This window comes from Oncorhynchus mykiss, chromosome 13, assembly GCF_057628025.1.
Source record: "Oncorhynchus mykiss isolate SJ-2025 chromosome 13, ASM5762802v1, whole genome shotgun sequence".
Classification (NCBI taxonomy): Eukaryota; Metazoa; Chordata; class Actinopteri; order Salmoniformes; family Salmonidae; genus Oncorhynchus; species Oncorhynchus mykiss.
Window position 1 is genome coordinate 65838280 of NC_143034.1, and position 16136 is coordinate 65854415.

Genomic DNA, 16136 nt, shown 5'->3' on the forward strand with positions numbered 1-16136 from the left:
GTTCTTATATGATTGTTACATTAACCTCAGTCTCTCATCTGATCTTATTTTCAGATCAGTATCTTTATACAGTATTCTTCTGTGATTAATTGACTAGCTCATCTGGTTCTGATTAGGCCTGGTAGCTAGCTATATGACTGATGTTACCCGTAAGCAACAGATGTGTTTTTTTGCCAACATTGACTGTCATTCATTGGTCTGCATTGTGAAGCTATTCAATAATGTATTCAGCTCTATTGCACGCTGCCATCTTGGTAAGGCCATGACACATCCCATCATTTTCTTGGCTGCATTCTATTTTTACATCCATAGCTTCCCTGAACCCAATATGCCACAGTATTAAAGTCAACACTTGTATTGACTTGCTTTCCAAGACCCCGCTGTGAAATGGAGTTGAACACTTTCTCTCCTGAATGCAGCCCATTATAACAGAGAATACCTAGTAATTAATCTCTCCGATCTACCCATGTGTTTCCCCCCCAAACATTGGGCAATAGTAGCCTGTTTAGAGCAGTGTGAGCTGTTGTCGGGGCCTCGGGTATGAAAGCTCTCCATTCAGTTCCTCTCTCTGGACGATTTTAAAGACGTAAGCTATGGAAAAGCCTATAATTGTGTGTGTGGCCTGATTTGATGAGTGGAGAGCAGTCTGCATGGTGCGAACACACACAGACACTGAGACAGACAGATTAAGGGCACCTCAAACTTCAGACATTTGGCCTCCTTTTTTTTACTTGTGTGGCTACGAGCCAAATAGCTTTGTACTTCTGTCATCTGATGAAAATGAATCTACTGTCTGCTGAATGTGTTGCACTAACGTCTTTTCTGTGAAGGAAAACTATAGTTGCACCCCGATCACTATTGAAGCAAAAAACACCGACTTTCAAAATAAAACGCAGGTGAAATGTTTTGAAACACAGAATGTTATTTATATTTTTTTGATTGTGTTTTGAAAATGCAGATTTTTTAACTCTAACGTGACCCCTGGTGTGTGTGTGAGATCGTCAGAAAATGAAGGGCTCTTTTAAAGTGTAAAATGGGATCCCCTTCCTTTGCGTGAGGCTGTAGGGTCTCAGGGCCGTAGTTTGATGTGCATCTTTGATGAACTGGGAATCCACACAGCTCTCTCCAGCTGACGACTGTGTATCTTACCAAACAGGCTCATCGCACAGCTTAGAACTGTGTAATCTCTTTTTCTCGCTTTCCATCTCCTACTTTTTTCCCACCTCTTTCACTGTATTCATCACACCTCATGGACTCTGTTTTTAGAGGAAGAATAGGGGTGCAGAGGAAGAATAGGGGTGCAGAGGAAGAATAGGGGTGCAGAGGAAGAATAGGGGTGCAGAGGAAGAATAGTGCTCTAATTGTAAGTGGATTAGAGGGAGGGCTGGATTCAGAGACACAGATTGACAGACTCGGGGGTGGTGGGATTGTGACACACACTATTCTCTGCACCATGTTGTGATTGGTGTAGCCAGAGAACAGACCGCTAGCCCCGCCTCTTTGCTCCCTCCATCCGTCCCCAGTACTTCTAGAAGCATCTACGTCAGAGAGACCGCCATCACTCTAATACTGTTCTATTTAAAGGCAGGATGTAGAATACTCCCAGTTTTAACAGGAAAATCCCATCTGAATCAGCAGCAGGGAGAATTAGCCAGCGTAATTTATATGCCTTCCATCTGCTTGGCCTAATGTAGCCATCTTTGGCTATAAACAAGGAGGAATGGATGAACGAGGAGGGAGGGAGGGGTAGGGAGTAGAGGAGAGGTAGAGAGAGAGAAGTCTGATGCGAGGCACACTCTAGCTCAATAGCTTTCCTGCCTGGTTCCTATGCTGCAGGCAGGCTGAGGTAGAGCTGGAGCTAGTCAGGGGGCTGGTGGCAACAGCTGTAGCCCACCATGATGCTCTGATGCGGGGGCAGAGGGAGAACCAGGGGGGAAATCAAATTTTAAAAATCAAATCAAATGTTATTAGTCACATGCGTCAAATACAACGGGTGTAAACCTTACAGTGAAATACTCTCTTACGAGCCCCGAAACAACAATGCAGTACAAATATGAATAAGAAATAAAGGTAACAAGTAATTAAAGAGCAGCAGTAAAATAACAATAGCGAGACTATATACAGGGGGGTACCGGTACAGAGTCGATGTGAGGGGGCACCAGTTAGTTGAGGTAATATGTACATGTAGGCAGAGTTATTAAAGTGACTATTCATAGATGATAACAACAGAGGGTAGCAGCGGTGTAAATGAGGGGGAGGGGCAACGCAAATAGTCTGTGAAGCCATTTGATTAGATGTTCAGGGGTCTTATGGCTTAGGGGGTAGAAGCTATTTAGTAGCCTCTTGGACCGAGACTTGGCGCTCCGGTACCGCTTGCCGTGCGGTAGCAGAGAGAACAGTCTACTACTAGGGTGGCTGGAGTCTTTGACCATTTTTAGGGTCTTCCTCTGACACAGCCTGGATGTCAGGAAGTGGATCCGTTAGGGCAGTATGCAAATTGGAGTTGGTCTAGGGTTTCTGGGATACTGGTGTTGATATGAGCCATGGCCAGCCTTTCAAAGCACTTCATGGCTACAGACATGAGTGCTACGGGTTGGTAGTCCTTTAGGCAGGTTACCTTAGTTCCTGTGCCCACTATGGTGGTCTGCTTGAAACATGTTGGTATTACAGACTCGGACAGGGAGACATTGAAAATGTCAGTGAAGACACTTGCCAGTTGGTCAGTACATTCTCGCAGTAAACATCCTGGTAATCCGTTTGGCTAAGCGGCCTTGTGAATGTTGACCTGTTTTTAAAAGGTCTTACTCGCATCGACTGCGGAGAGCATGATCACACAGTTTTCCGGAACAGCTGGTGCTCTCATCCATATTTCAGTGTTATTTGCCTCGACGCAAGCATAGAAGTAATTTGGCTCATCTGGTAGGCTTGTGTAACTGGGCAGCTCTCGGCTGTGCTTCGCTTTGTGGTCTGTAATGGTTTGTCAGCCCTGCCACATCTGTCGATGTTTGGAACCTGTGTAGTACGATTCGATCTCAGTCCTGTATTTACCCTTTGCCTGTTTGATGGTTCGTCAGAGGGTATAGCAGGATTTCTTATAAGCCTCCTGGTTAGAGTCCCACTCCTTGAAAGCGGCAGCTCTAGCCTTTAGCTCAGGGAGGAGGTTGCCTGTAATCCATGGCTTCTGGTTGAGGTATGTACGTACGTACGTACGGTCACTGTGGAGACGACGTCATCGATGCACTTATTGATGAAGCCTGTTATTGCCTATAGCCTGTTATAGAACATGCAACTCCTATAATGAAGCACCTAATAAAACTTAATTTTCTAAGATTTACCCAAATGCAATTAGCGGGAAACACCGTTCTCAACAGAGCACCTAATGTGAGCAGTTCCATATGTGACAGAGATGAATATCTCTTTTAGAAACGTAGAAAGAGGGGGAATCTAATAGCAACTACTATGATGGGTTGCTAATATGACTAGGATAATGCATTTGGCTTCTGGACAACAAAATAATGTTGATATGAAAACCAATAAAATAATAGCCTCCCTGTTTCTTTGGATGGATTTTCGCACGGCTACTTTGAAGCAAGGTAAGACTGATTCATTTGACGTAAAGTGAAACCGTTCAGGTTTCAACCTCACACTGCAAAGTGGTGGGTGATGTGCTGATAGTCAACGGTAGACAGGCCTATGCTGCTGAATTCACTCCAGCAGCCTACGCAGGCTTTTTGAGGAGATACTCTTGTGCTGTCTGACAGATGGTAGGCTATTCCGCTCCTCAAACTAGGCTGTGTATGCTGTGCTCGTGTGATAAATTAAAATGCATGACGACTAACAAATATACATGAACCAATTTGTTAATTCCACAAAATTATGCAAATTTACTCTAGACCGATAAGCAAGACCGGTCAAATGTGTTTTTGGGGGCTAACTGATTAACCGGTAACATCCCTAATGCAAACGTATTGAGAAAGATTATTAGAAAAATACAATATCATTGAGTAAAGGTATTTATTGGTGCTTTGATAAGATATTTGAATTGAAGGTTTTTGGTGGATGTGAATCTAAATGTACTTTTTAATTTTACGTTTTTTTTTTATTTGGGGTGGGTGGGGTCGCCAGAAAAATGGGGTTACCCCAGTCTCAGGGATGGCTAACTCTGGAAATTCCTCTACACAGTTAGGTAAATCTGCTATTAGTTTCTTTGCACCTTACTTGTGAAAAAATGTATAATGTTTGTTTTTCTATGACTGTTGTGTATCTCTGCTTTTCATGTTGTATTAATGTGTATATTTTTGTAATTACAGGCCTCTTTATAAGAGACCTTGGTCTCAGTATGACTCCCTGCTAAAATAAAGGTTAAAATACATGTTTTTGTATGACCCCGTTCTGTCCTCTTCCCCCTTACTGTGGGCCTCCCGGTTACATAACTGTGTGTGTGAGCTGTTCACCGTTCACTGCACAAACATCGGGCTGTGGTCAATGGAGCTGCACCGTTCCCATACAGCGTCGTACGCAGAACCCACACATGATTTTCTGTGGGTTACTTAATCAATAAGGCCTGGGGGGGTGTGTGGTATATGGGCAATATACCATGGCCAAGGGCTGTTCTTGGGCACAACGCAAAAGCACAACCCCCCGAGGTGCCTTATTGCTATTATAAACTGATTACCAATGTAATTAGAGCAGTAAAAAAAAAGATTCATACCCGTGGTATATGGTCTGATATAGCACAGCTGTCAGCCAGTCAGCATTCAGGGCTCAAACCACCCAGTTTATAATGAGCTTTTTACTTTGTGAGAATATCTAGCCACAGGATTGTTTCCTGTCTCACACATTGATTCTCTCGTACTGTAAAACACATCACAATCTCACGCTGGTTTGTTTGGCTTCTGGTCTGTGTTGCTGGATCCTGCTGATGTTTTTACTAGTGTTGCCATGCCAGATCTTTCTCTCTTGCTCCCTCTGGCTGTGTGATTTTAACAGGCATGTCTTTGTTTAGACTGCATCCCACTACTGTCAATGTGTGTCTGTGAGCATTCCTCTATTCCCAAGTTATTTAAATCACAATTTTGGTGAATAATTTTTTGGGGAAGCATAACAAAACAGTGGAACATGAAACAATGAATCAATAAGCTGTTTGTAAGGAATGTGTCAGAGCGCGGTATAGTCAGCTTCTTTTGCTGGGTTTTTAACCCTCTGTCTTTTACCCTCACCATGTTTTCTACTCAATACACTTACACGTACATTAACATATTGGTAATTGAGCAGATGTTCTTATCCAGAGCGATTTACAAGCATCTCTTTTACTTGGTATAATAGGTTAGCGCTCTGCCCCATGCTTGTGTCCATTTCAGGAGGACCTTTCTAGTGCCCGAAAATAAAACTCTAATTTACTAGCATGGTAAAAATGATCATCCATTTAATGAATTAAATGGAAGAGCGGCAGTAGGCTCTTTGCTGACTATCACATTTATTATGTAAGCACCAGTACAGAGATTATGACCAGAATACGTCTCGTTTCAATAATGCACCTGATGCCCGTCGTTCCAAATCTGATCCTCTTGCTACTTGGCCTCTCCTCATACGGATTGAGCCCTGACCTTTTTGAGCACTTCCCCTCTGTTGCTAATACTTAAGGTGCTAGCCTACAAAACTGCTAATATTGAGCCCGGAAATGAATGAGTACAGTACTTAGCATGCTAGGCTGCTAAGAAGCTAAAACAGAAGGCAATACATGAAAATAGTACTTAGCTAGCATGCTTAATGGTGCTTGCTAGCTATTGCTGAGGAAATGAATGAGTTGAATAATTAGCTAGCATACCATGCTAAACAGTGCTAGCTGGCTTATGTTAATGCTAGACTGAGGAAGTGGGTGAGTGGAGTTTGTCATAGGGGCTGGAAGCGGAGACATAATAGACGGTCAGGGTGGAATGTAAATGTGAGAACGAGAAGTCACGTCTAGGTCAGTAGGATGCTAAGCATATGGATGTGTCAATGTGTGTGTTGAATAAATCAAAATCAGCTTCTGCCTGGTGCCTTAACTTCCTGCCTCCTCTCTCTTCCCTCCACAGTGCCAGACTCAGCCAAGCCCGGCCCCACCCCTCCTCCCCCCGCCAACCCCAGTGCCACCCCGTCTGTGCCCCCCACCAGCAGCAGTGGCAGTAATGGCAAGCGCGCCCCCTCCAGTGCCCAGCAGCAGTCCCAGCCCTCGCCCGCCCAACAGCGTTACCCGCCAAGAGAGATCCCTCCGCGCTTCCGCCAGCAGGAGCACAAGCAGCTGCTGAAGAGGGGTCAGCCGCTGCCCCCTGGGACCCTTCCAACTGTACCAGGACGCCCCGAACCTGACTCGAGTCAGAAATCCTCTGGTGCATCGCACACAGGTTAGCACTTTACTTTGAGCTTTTTCCTTTGTGACCTTTTGACCTCTGGGAATGTTCCACAACCCTGAACTTGACCACAGTTGACTGTCCAACTTGTTTTCTCTATGATTATGTGTTGTACATTTTATTTCGTGGAGCTTTTCCGGGATTCATATCTTATATTGATGATAGTTCAAGTGTTTTCCCCGTATTTTGTTTAGTTTGCCACTTTGCATTCTCCTTTTAGATATGTATAGTGTATGCCATTGTTGTTTCCTTGCCTGTTTCCTTGGGTCTGCTGTGTATCACACTGTGCTCCAGACTGCTGTCTAGTTCACCTGCAGGGCTGTGTGCACCGCTGTGTGGGAGGATCTGTTGTTGTGTTCGTTGTTTGTTTTGAATGTGCTCTACCTGGCCTGGGATTCTAAATATAGAGAGTAAATTACAGCAGGGGGCCACTGTGGAGGGGTGGAGAGTAAACACAGCTGGCGTGTGTGAGAGAGATTTGATCTGATTTAAACAACCGGAAGACCAGTCTAAAGATTTCAACTCAGTCATACTTAGTTAATATATGTACATTTTGTGTGTGCAGGTTTTTTTTCTGCATAGACAGTATTGGGCGGGCCACCTAATAGTGTTGCATGGTATACCGACCATTCTGTACTTTTTCAATACTAGAACATGAAAAATGGTTCGGGACTAGAATTTATTTTATTTCCGGTACTTCTGTCAAATGTGTCTCATTGATCAAGTCTGTCTATCAGCGCAGCCAATGTCCACCTTATAGTGCGAGTGCACCGTGCCTGCTCCACTTAGCCTGTACTGGGAGTCTGGGCTACATCATGTTAGTTCCACTTAGCCTGTACTGGGAGTCTGGGCTGTATCATGTTAGCTCCACTTAGCCTGTACTGGGAGTCTGGGCTGTATCATGTTAGTTCCCCACTCATACTGTACTGGGAGTCTGGGCTGTATCATGTTAGCTCCACACTCATGCTGCACTGGGAGTCTGGGCTACATCATGTTAGCTCCACACTCATGCTGTACTGGGAGTCTGGGCTACATCATGTTAGCTACACACTCATACTGTACTGGGAGTCTGGGCTACATCATGTTAGCTACACACTCATGCTGTACTGGGAGTCTGGGCTGTATCATGTTAGCTACACACTCATACTGTACTGGGAGTCTGGGCTACATCATGTTAGCTCCACACTCATGCTGCACTGGGAGTCTGGGCTACATCATGTTAGCTCCACACTCATACTGCACTAGGAGTCTGGGCTGCATCATGTTAGTTCCCCACTCATACTGCACTGGGAGTCTGGGCTACATCATGTTAGCTCCACACTCATGCTGCACTGGGAGTCTGGGCTACATCATGTTAGCTCCACTTAGTCTATACTGGGAGTCTGGGCTGTATCATGTTAGTTCCCCACTCATACTGTACTGGGAGTCTGGGCTGTATCATGTTAGCTCCACACTCATACTGTACTGGGAGTCTGGGCTACTTCATGTTAGCTCCACTTAGCCTGTACTGGGAGTCTGGGCTACATCATGTTAGTTCCCCACTCATACTGTACTGGGAGTCTGGGCTGTATCATGTTAGCTCCACACTCATGCTGCACTGGGAGTCTGGGCTACATCATGTTAGCTCCACACTCATGCTGTACTGGGAGTCTGGGCTACATCATGTTAGCTACACACTCATACTGTACTGGGAGTCTGGGCTGTATCATGTTAGCTCCACACTCATACTGTACTGGGAGTCTGGGCTACATCATGTTAGCTACACACTCATGCTGTACTGGGAGTCTGGGCTGTATCATGTTAGCTACACACTCATACTGTACTGGGAGTCTGGGCTACATCATGTTAGCTACACACTCATGCTGTACTGGGAGTCTGGGCTGTATCATGTTAGCTACACACTCATACTGTACTGGGAGTCTGGGCTACATCATGTTAGCTCCACACTCATGCTGCACTGGGAGTCTGGGCTACATCATGTTAGCTCCACACTCATACTGCACTAGGAGTCTGGGCTGCATCATGTTAGTTCCCCACTCATACTGCACTGGGAGTCTGGGCTACATCATGTTAGCTCCACACTCATGCTGCACTGGGAGTCTGGGCTACATCATGTTAGCTCCACACGCATACTGCACTGGGAGTCTGGGCTGTATCATGTTAGCTCCACACTCATGCTGCACTGGGAGTCTGGGCTGTATCATGTTAGCTCCACACTCATGCTGCACTGGGAGTCTGGGCTACATCATGTTAGCTCCACACTCATGCTGCACTGGGAGTCTGGGCTGTATCATGTTAGCTCCACACTCATGCTGTACTGGGAGTCTGGGCTGTATCATGTTAGCTCCACACTCATACTGTACTGGGAGTCTGGGCTACATCATGTTAGCTCCACACTCATGCTGTACTGGGAGTCTGGGCTGTATCATGTTAGCTCCACACTCATGCTGCACTGGGAGTCTGGGCTACATCATGTTAGCTCCACACTCATGCTGCACAGAAGTTAACACACTTGAATGATGCAGCACTTTACAATGCAAGAAGATACCAGTCGCTTTGTAGGCTAACGTTTCTTGCTAGCTTACAGCTGAAGCTACAGTGGTTCCTCCTTTAAAGGTTGCGTCATACTGCAGCATACCTTGCAGGCTGATGCAGAATTCTGTGCTACGTTATTTAATTGTCAGCCAGTTTTACCGTTAATGCAAGTTAGTGTTAGTTTGACCACCAGAGGGCATCTTTGAGAAGCATTTGATAGTCTTCAATATTGGCATTACTAGAGAATTTAAAACCTATTCTGTAAGAGCATAGTGTATGGGATTGTTTTTAAGAAATTTACCGTAATTAATTTGATTAATATTATGGTGTTTCTATTCCAAGAAAAATGAAACCCTCAGGGTTTCCGTTAGGATGGAATGGAAAATATGGCGCTGTACAGCGTGACAGTCAGGAGTAGGCTACAGTACTAAGAGCATAAGAGGATTGGAAGATTCTAAATTAATATCTAAGGGGCATAACATTTCCTCACCCTAATTGTAGTGTAACCAATACCCAAACGGAGATTCAGTGAAAATAAAAAATCTCATTAATTTGTCAAGACCAGTCCCCGTGTTGTTTCATAGCAACGCGAAAGGATGCTGAAATAGCTATAGCTTCAAATCCTATTGCTTCTATCTTCAATATACTTTTAAAAATAAATAAGGACGGAACGGAAAATATGGCGCTGTACAACGTGACAGTCTACAGTAAGCTACAGTACTAGGCTATTCAACTAAAGAATCCCAGTGTCGTGCTGGCACACGGGAGTCCGGGGTTCAATTCCCTGACTGGGAGGAAGGAGCAGGCTGTCCTTGTAAATAAGAATTTGTTATTTAACTGACTTGCCTAGTTAAATAAAGGTTACACTAAAAGCACAACATTTGCACACCCTAATTCTACAATTGTAGTCTTCTAACCAGTACCGAAACAAAATGTATCAAGACCGGTCCCTATGCTCGTCTCAGAGCAGCGCAAAATGGTGCTAAAATAGTTGGAGGCTATTGCTTCAAATCCTATTGCTTTTAACTTCATTATGCTCTTTAAATAAACAAGACCTACACCACTTTTAACAGCACATTACTCAACACTAGTGAGACTCATGTCTCCTATAGTATGCCTACAGTATATTGAAAAATATGATGTGACTCTCCGCCAATAATTACATATTGGGGGATTCTAAATTAATTAATTAATTAATTGAAACCTAAAGCCGCCTCATGGATCTCCCGGTGGCGGCCGGCACGGGTATCAAACCTGCATCTGTAGCAACGCATTTTGCACTGCGATGCAGTGTCTTAGACAGCTGCGCCACTCAGTAGGCCCAAACGAAAGTGAGCGATTTGTTATCTGAATAAAGGCCCTCCGAATTTTTCGTGACATTATTAGTTACATTGTTTTAGTTTGAACGTGCAGACTGGCACTAAGAAGAGTGGGATTGTTTCCCTAGTCAGCGCCATTATTAGTGCAAAGCCGCTTAAAGTGTTGCTCTGTGCTACCCAGTGGGGCGGGGTGGGGGTCCACCCTCCCTTCCCTTCCTCCTCCTCCCTTCCCCATGGGCTAGGTCCGTCTTCTGTGCGTGGCTCTACAACCCATCCTGTGCCCCCTGCCCTCGTGCCATGAACCTTGCGCGCCCACCGCTATTTCAGTGGATACAGCTGGAGAACTGCAAGGCAATCCCATTGTGCGCCACTCGGTAGCCATGACCAATATAAACTCAGCAAAAAAAGAAACGTCCTCTCACTGTCAACTGCATTTTATTTTCAGCAAACTTAACATATGTAAATATTTGTATGAACATAAGATTCAACAACTGAGACATAAACTGAACAAGTTCCACAGACATGTGACTAACAGAAATAGAATGTGTCCCTAAACAAAGGGGGGGTCAAAATCAAAAGTAACAGTCAGTATCTGGTGTGGCCATCAGCTGCATTAAAAACTGCAGTGCATCTCCTCCTCATGGACTGCACCACATTTGCCAGTTCTTGCTGTGAGATGTTACTCCACTCTTCCACCAAGGCACCTGCAAGTTCCCTGACATTTCTGGGGGGAATGGCCCTAGCCCTCACCCTCAGATCCAACAGGTCCCAGACGTGCTCAATGGGATTGAGATCCGGGCTCTTCGCTGGCCATGGCAGAACACTGACATTCCTGTCTTGCAGGAAATCACGCACAGAACTAAGAGTACGGCTGATGACCCTGCAGGAAGGGTACCACATGAGGGAGGAGGATGTCTTCCCTGTAACGCACAGCGTTGAGATTGCCTGCAATGACAACAAGCTCAGTCTAAGGATGCTGTGACTCACCGCCCCAGACCATGACGGACCCTCCACCTCCAAATCGATCCCGCTCCAGAGTACAGGCCTCAGTGTAATGCTCATTCCTTCGACGATAAACGCAAATCCGACCATCATCTCTGGTGAGACAAAACCGTGACTCGTCAGTGAAGAGCACTTTTTGCCAGTCCTGTCTGGTCCAGCGACGGTGGGTTTGTGCCCATAGGCGACATTGTTGACTGATGATGTCTGGTGAGGACCTACCTTACAACAGGCCTACAAGCCCTCAGTCCAGCCTCTCAGCCTATTGCGGACAGTCTGAGCACTGATGGAGGGATTGTGAGTTCCTGGTGTAACTTGTTGTTGTCGTCATCCTGTACCTGTCCCACAGGTGTGATGTTCGGATGTACCGATCCTGTGCAGGTGTTGTTACACGTGGTCTGCCACTGCGAGGATGATCCGCAGTCCGTCCTGTCTCCCTGTAGTGCCGTCTTAGGCGTCTCACAGTACGGACATTGCAATTTATTACCCTGACCACATCTGCAGTCCTCATGCCTCCTTGCAGCATGCCTAAGGCACGTTCACTCAGATGAGCAGGGACCCTGGGCATCTTTCTTTTGGTGTTTTTCAGAGTCGGCACACTAAAGAGGCCTTTCTACTAAGTTTTCATAACTATGACCTTTAGTTGCCTACCGTCTGTAAGCTGTTAGTGTCTTAACTACCACAGGTGCGTGTTCATTAATTGTTTATGGTTCATTGAACAAGCACGGAAAACAGTGTTTAAACCCTTTACAATGAAGATCTGTGAAGTTATTTGGATTTTACAAATTATCTTTGAAAGACAGGGTCCTGAAAACGGGACATTTATTTTTTTGCTGAGTTTATATTGTCCTGCTAATAACAGGGTTAATGATATATCTGTGAGAATATAACTTTGTAACTTTGCCTTGTGCTGGTCTGGAGAAATGCAGTAGTGATGCAGGGTACCGTACTAAACCACAAATAACCTCTAAGTCCTGCAGCATCATCACAAAACCTTTAGTGGAGCAACTACTGGAACATCTATTCACTACCCTAGTTCTTTGTTTGTGATAATATGCAAACTATAAAGCAAAATATGCTGATTACAAAGATGATTGCCAACCAAACTTTATTAATTCACTTATTCGGTCTCTCCAAAATATTCTGTTGCCTCTGCGAACTGACTGTGTGTGCATGTGAATATGGCTTTGACTGGCCTCCCCCCTCTTGCCTCATGAATGATGTCATTACTGGTTAAAAGCGCACACTTTTATAAAATAACTAACTTCTATGCAAATTTTGTTGATCAGTACAAGAAAATAAGGCCCAAATAGAAGGGTAACTGATCATTTGTCTTCTGTAGCCCCATGAAAATCAGCCAACATGCATGCAAACACTATTGAATATGCATTCACCTATATTGTGAATAGGCCTAGGCCACATGATTTACCCAGATTATCAATAGAGATACAAAAATAAAAACTTGCACCCCTTGGGGTACCGAGGACCGAGTTTGGGAAACGCTGGATTATGCATACATGGCTGTCTCTGAAAAATGTTAAACTCTAAAGATGCCCAACAGAGCAGTAGCTGAGTTTATCTGTCTGGATCCAGTGTCATTCTGGGACTTTGGCTGACATGTCTTCTTTTTTTGACGTGACTGAATCAAGTATTTTGATACTAAACCTGGTATCTGTATTGAAGTCAAAATTCTGGTATCGTGACAACACTACCGCCCAAGTTTTTTTCTCTTCGTACCGCCTGTGTCCAAACAGTAAAAAAAAATATATATATTTGCAAATAATTTTTGGAATGGAAAAACCTTTTCAGTGTAAACTTAAACAAAATGTGAGGTATACCCAAAAGATAATGGACCTATGGAACAAAATAAAAGCTAGACAGTCAGGGAGAATCTAAAATGTAAAAATGATGCCTTGTTATGGCATGAGTTCCCCATTGACTTTGTTATAATGTTGAGTCACTCCGATTAGCGTAAACCATGGCAAAATGTGTAGAATTGCAGGAAATGTGCTTTAAAATAGATTTTTTGTCTCTAAACGTCATGGCTAAATGTGTAGAATTGCAGAAGATTGGCATTAAAACGGTTCCATTTTGTCACTGCGGCCAACAGGAGGGCCTCTAAATGTTTTGTTTGGCCACGCCCACCACCTAAGCCCCATTTTGATCCAGAAAAAACTGGAGTGTGTGTAGCGTTTCAAACGTTCAGTGATTCAGCAGGTCAGATATTTGATAGTTTGTAGTCTAGATACATTTCCTGTTAAGATTTCATGTTTGTCCTTCCATTTCCTTTTTCTGAAAATGTAACATTTTTGGCACTTGTTTTTCTTGTTTGCTGGTTAGAGGGAGTCTCTGAAAGAGTTCTGTTGTGTGTTAGTACTGTATGAAGAGCTTTGAGTTGTGTTGACCAGAGCTATTTCCTTTAATGGTGGAGCGATGAAGACCTGGCAGGGCCTGAGTGGGACTGATCTGGCACAGATAAAGACTGGGAGCAGGGTAGAGAAGGAAAGAGGGAGAGAAGGAGAAATAATTGGTGAGAGGGGAGAGAGTGCAGGTCAGAGAGGTGGACTGAGAGTTGTTTTTATTTATTTTTAGTGGTATTGTGTGTTGTCCTGTAAACTCTTGCAATGTTATGCCTCTTGGCCAGGTCGTTATTGTAAATGACAATTGTTTCTCAATTGACTTATCTGGTTAAATAAAGAAGTTATAGAGAGTTGAAGAGAGCGAAGTGGGGGGGTGGAGAGCAAGGAAATCTAAGTGAAATGAGAGAGCGAGAGGCCCAGGCCTGTGGGCTGGGTGACTCATGCCTTACGGTAAAAGCTCATGATTCACTTCACTCCTTTGGCAGACTTCTCTGCTCACTCGCGCGCTCTCTGTCTCTCTTTCTCTGGGCTGCTGGGATAGGCCAGGGAGACACTGTAGGGCCGCAAGATGGTGCTGGACCAACTCCTCTGACACGCTACACTACAGTACAGACACGTAGCATACAGAGTCGTACAGCTCCTACGCATGCTCCCTCCCACCCGCTCTCTCTTTAATCTTTCTGGCGCAGGCGTTCCACTAGCGACCCACATCCACAAAATCCGCTGAAATTGCAGAGCGCCAAATTCAACATACAGATATAGTCATAATAAACATTCATAAAAAATACAAGTGTTACACATCGGCTTAAAGATGAACTTCTTGTTAACCTCTCTGGGATATGTGGGATGCTAGGGTCCCACCTGGCCAAACGCCAGGGAAAATGTAGAGTGCCAAATTCAAATAAATTACTATAAAAATCAAACGTTCATTAAATCACACATGCAAGATACCAAATTAAAGCTACACGTGTTGTGAATCCAGCCAACATGTCAGATTTCAAAAAGGCTTTTAGGCGAAAGCAAACAATGCTATTATCTGAGGATGGCACCTCCATACTAATATTTTACAACCAAGTAAAGGAATTACAAAAGTCAGAAATAGCGAAAAAACGAATCACTTGCCTTTGAAGGTCTTCATATGGTTGCAGTCACAAGAGTCCCAGCTACACAATGAATATTTGTTTTGTTCGATAAAGTCCCTCTTTATATCCCAAAAACTCTGTTTTGTTGGTGCGTTTTGTTCGATAAAGTCCCTCTTTATATCCCAAAAACTCTGTTTTGTTGGTGCGTTTTGTTCGATAAAGTCCCTCTATATCCCAAAAACTCTGTTTTGTTGGTGCGTTTTGTTCGATAAAGTCCCTCTATATCCCAAAAACTCTTGTTTTGTTGGTGCGTTTTGTTCGATAAAGTCCCTCTTTATATCCCAAAAACTCTGTTTTGTTGGTGCGTTTTGTTCGATAAAGTCCCTCTATATCCCAAAAACTCTGTTTTGTTGGTGCGTTTTGTTCGATAAAGTCCCTCTATATCCCAAAAACTCTGTTTTGTTGGTGCGTTTTGTTCGATAAAGTCCCTCTATATCCCAAAAACTCTGTTTTGTTGGTGCGTTTTGTTCGATAAAGTCCCTCTATATCCCAAAAACTCTGTTTTGTTGGTGCGTTTTGTTCGATAAAGTCCCTCTATATCCCAAAAACTCTGTTTTGTTGGTGCGTTTTGTTCGATAAAGTTCCTCTATATCCCAAAAACTCAGTTTTGTTTGTGCGTTTTGTTCGATAAAGTCCCTCTTTATATCCCAAAAACTCTGTTTTGTTGGTGCGTTTTGTTCGATAAAGTTCCTCTATATCCCAAAAACTCTGTTTTGTTGGTGCGTTTTGTTCGATAAAGTCCCTCTTTATATCCCAAAAACTCTGTTTTGTTGGTGCGTTTTGTTCGATAAAGTCCCTCTATATCCCAAAAACTCTGTTTTGTTGGTGCGTTTTGTTCGATAAAGTCCCTCTATATCCCAAAAACTCTGTTTTGTTGGTGCGTTTTGTTCGATAAAGTCCCTCTTTATATCCCAAAAACTCTGTTTTGTTGGTGCGTTTTGTTCGATAAAGTCCCTCTATATCCCAAAAACTCTGTTTTGTTGGTGCGTTTTGTTCGATAAAGTCCCTCTTTATATCCCAAAAACTCTGTTTTGTTGGTGCGTTTTGTTCGATAAAGTCCCTCTTTATATCCCAAAAACTCTGTTTTGTTGGTGCGTTTTGTTCGATAAAGTCCCTCTATATCCCAAAAACTCTGTTTTGTTGGTGCGTTTTGTTCGATAAAGTCCCTCTTTATATCCCAAAAACTCTGTTTTGTTGGTGCGTTTTGTTCGATAAAGTCCCTCTATATCCCAAAAACTCTGTTTTGTTGGTGCGTTTTGTTCAATAAAGTCCCTCTATATCCCAAAAACTCTGTTTTGTTGGTGCGTTTTGTTCGATAAAGTCCCTCTATATCCCAAAAACTCTGTTTTGTTGGTGCGTTTTGTTCGATAAAGTCCCTCTTTATATCCC

General features: G+C 43.9%; 1 protein-coding gene across 14 annotated transcripts in view; it reads left to right on the plus strand.

The window, feature by feature from the left end:
* LOC110514101 (trinucleotide repeat-containing gene 6C protein) overlaps positions 1–16136 on the plus strand; it is an 83995-nt gene that overhangs the window by 33773 nt on the left and 34086 nt on the right. For all 14 annotated transcript variants that reach the window (XM_090197205.1, XM_090197206.1, XM_090197207.1 and 11 more), the window contains exon 4: positions 6078–6386. In XM_090197205.1, the coding sequence (XP_090053331.1) occupies positions 6078–6386 (309 nt within the window). The remainder of the gene's footprint in view (positions 1–6077; positions 6387–16136) is intronic.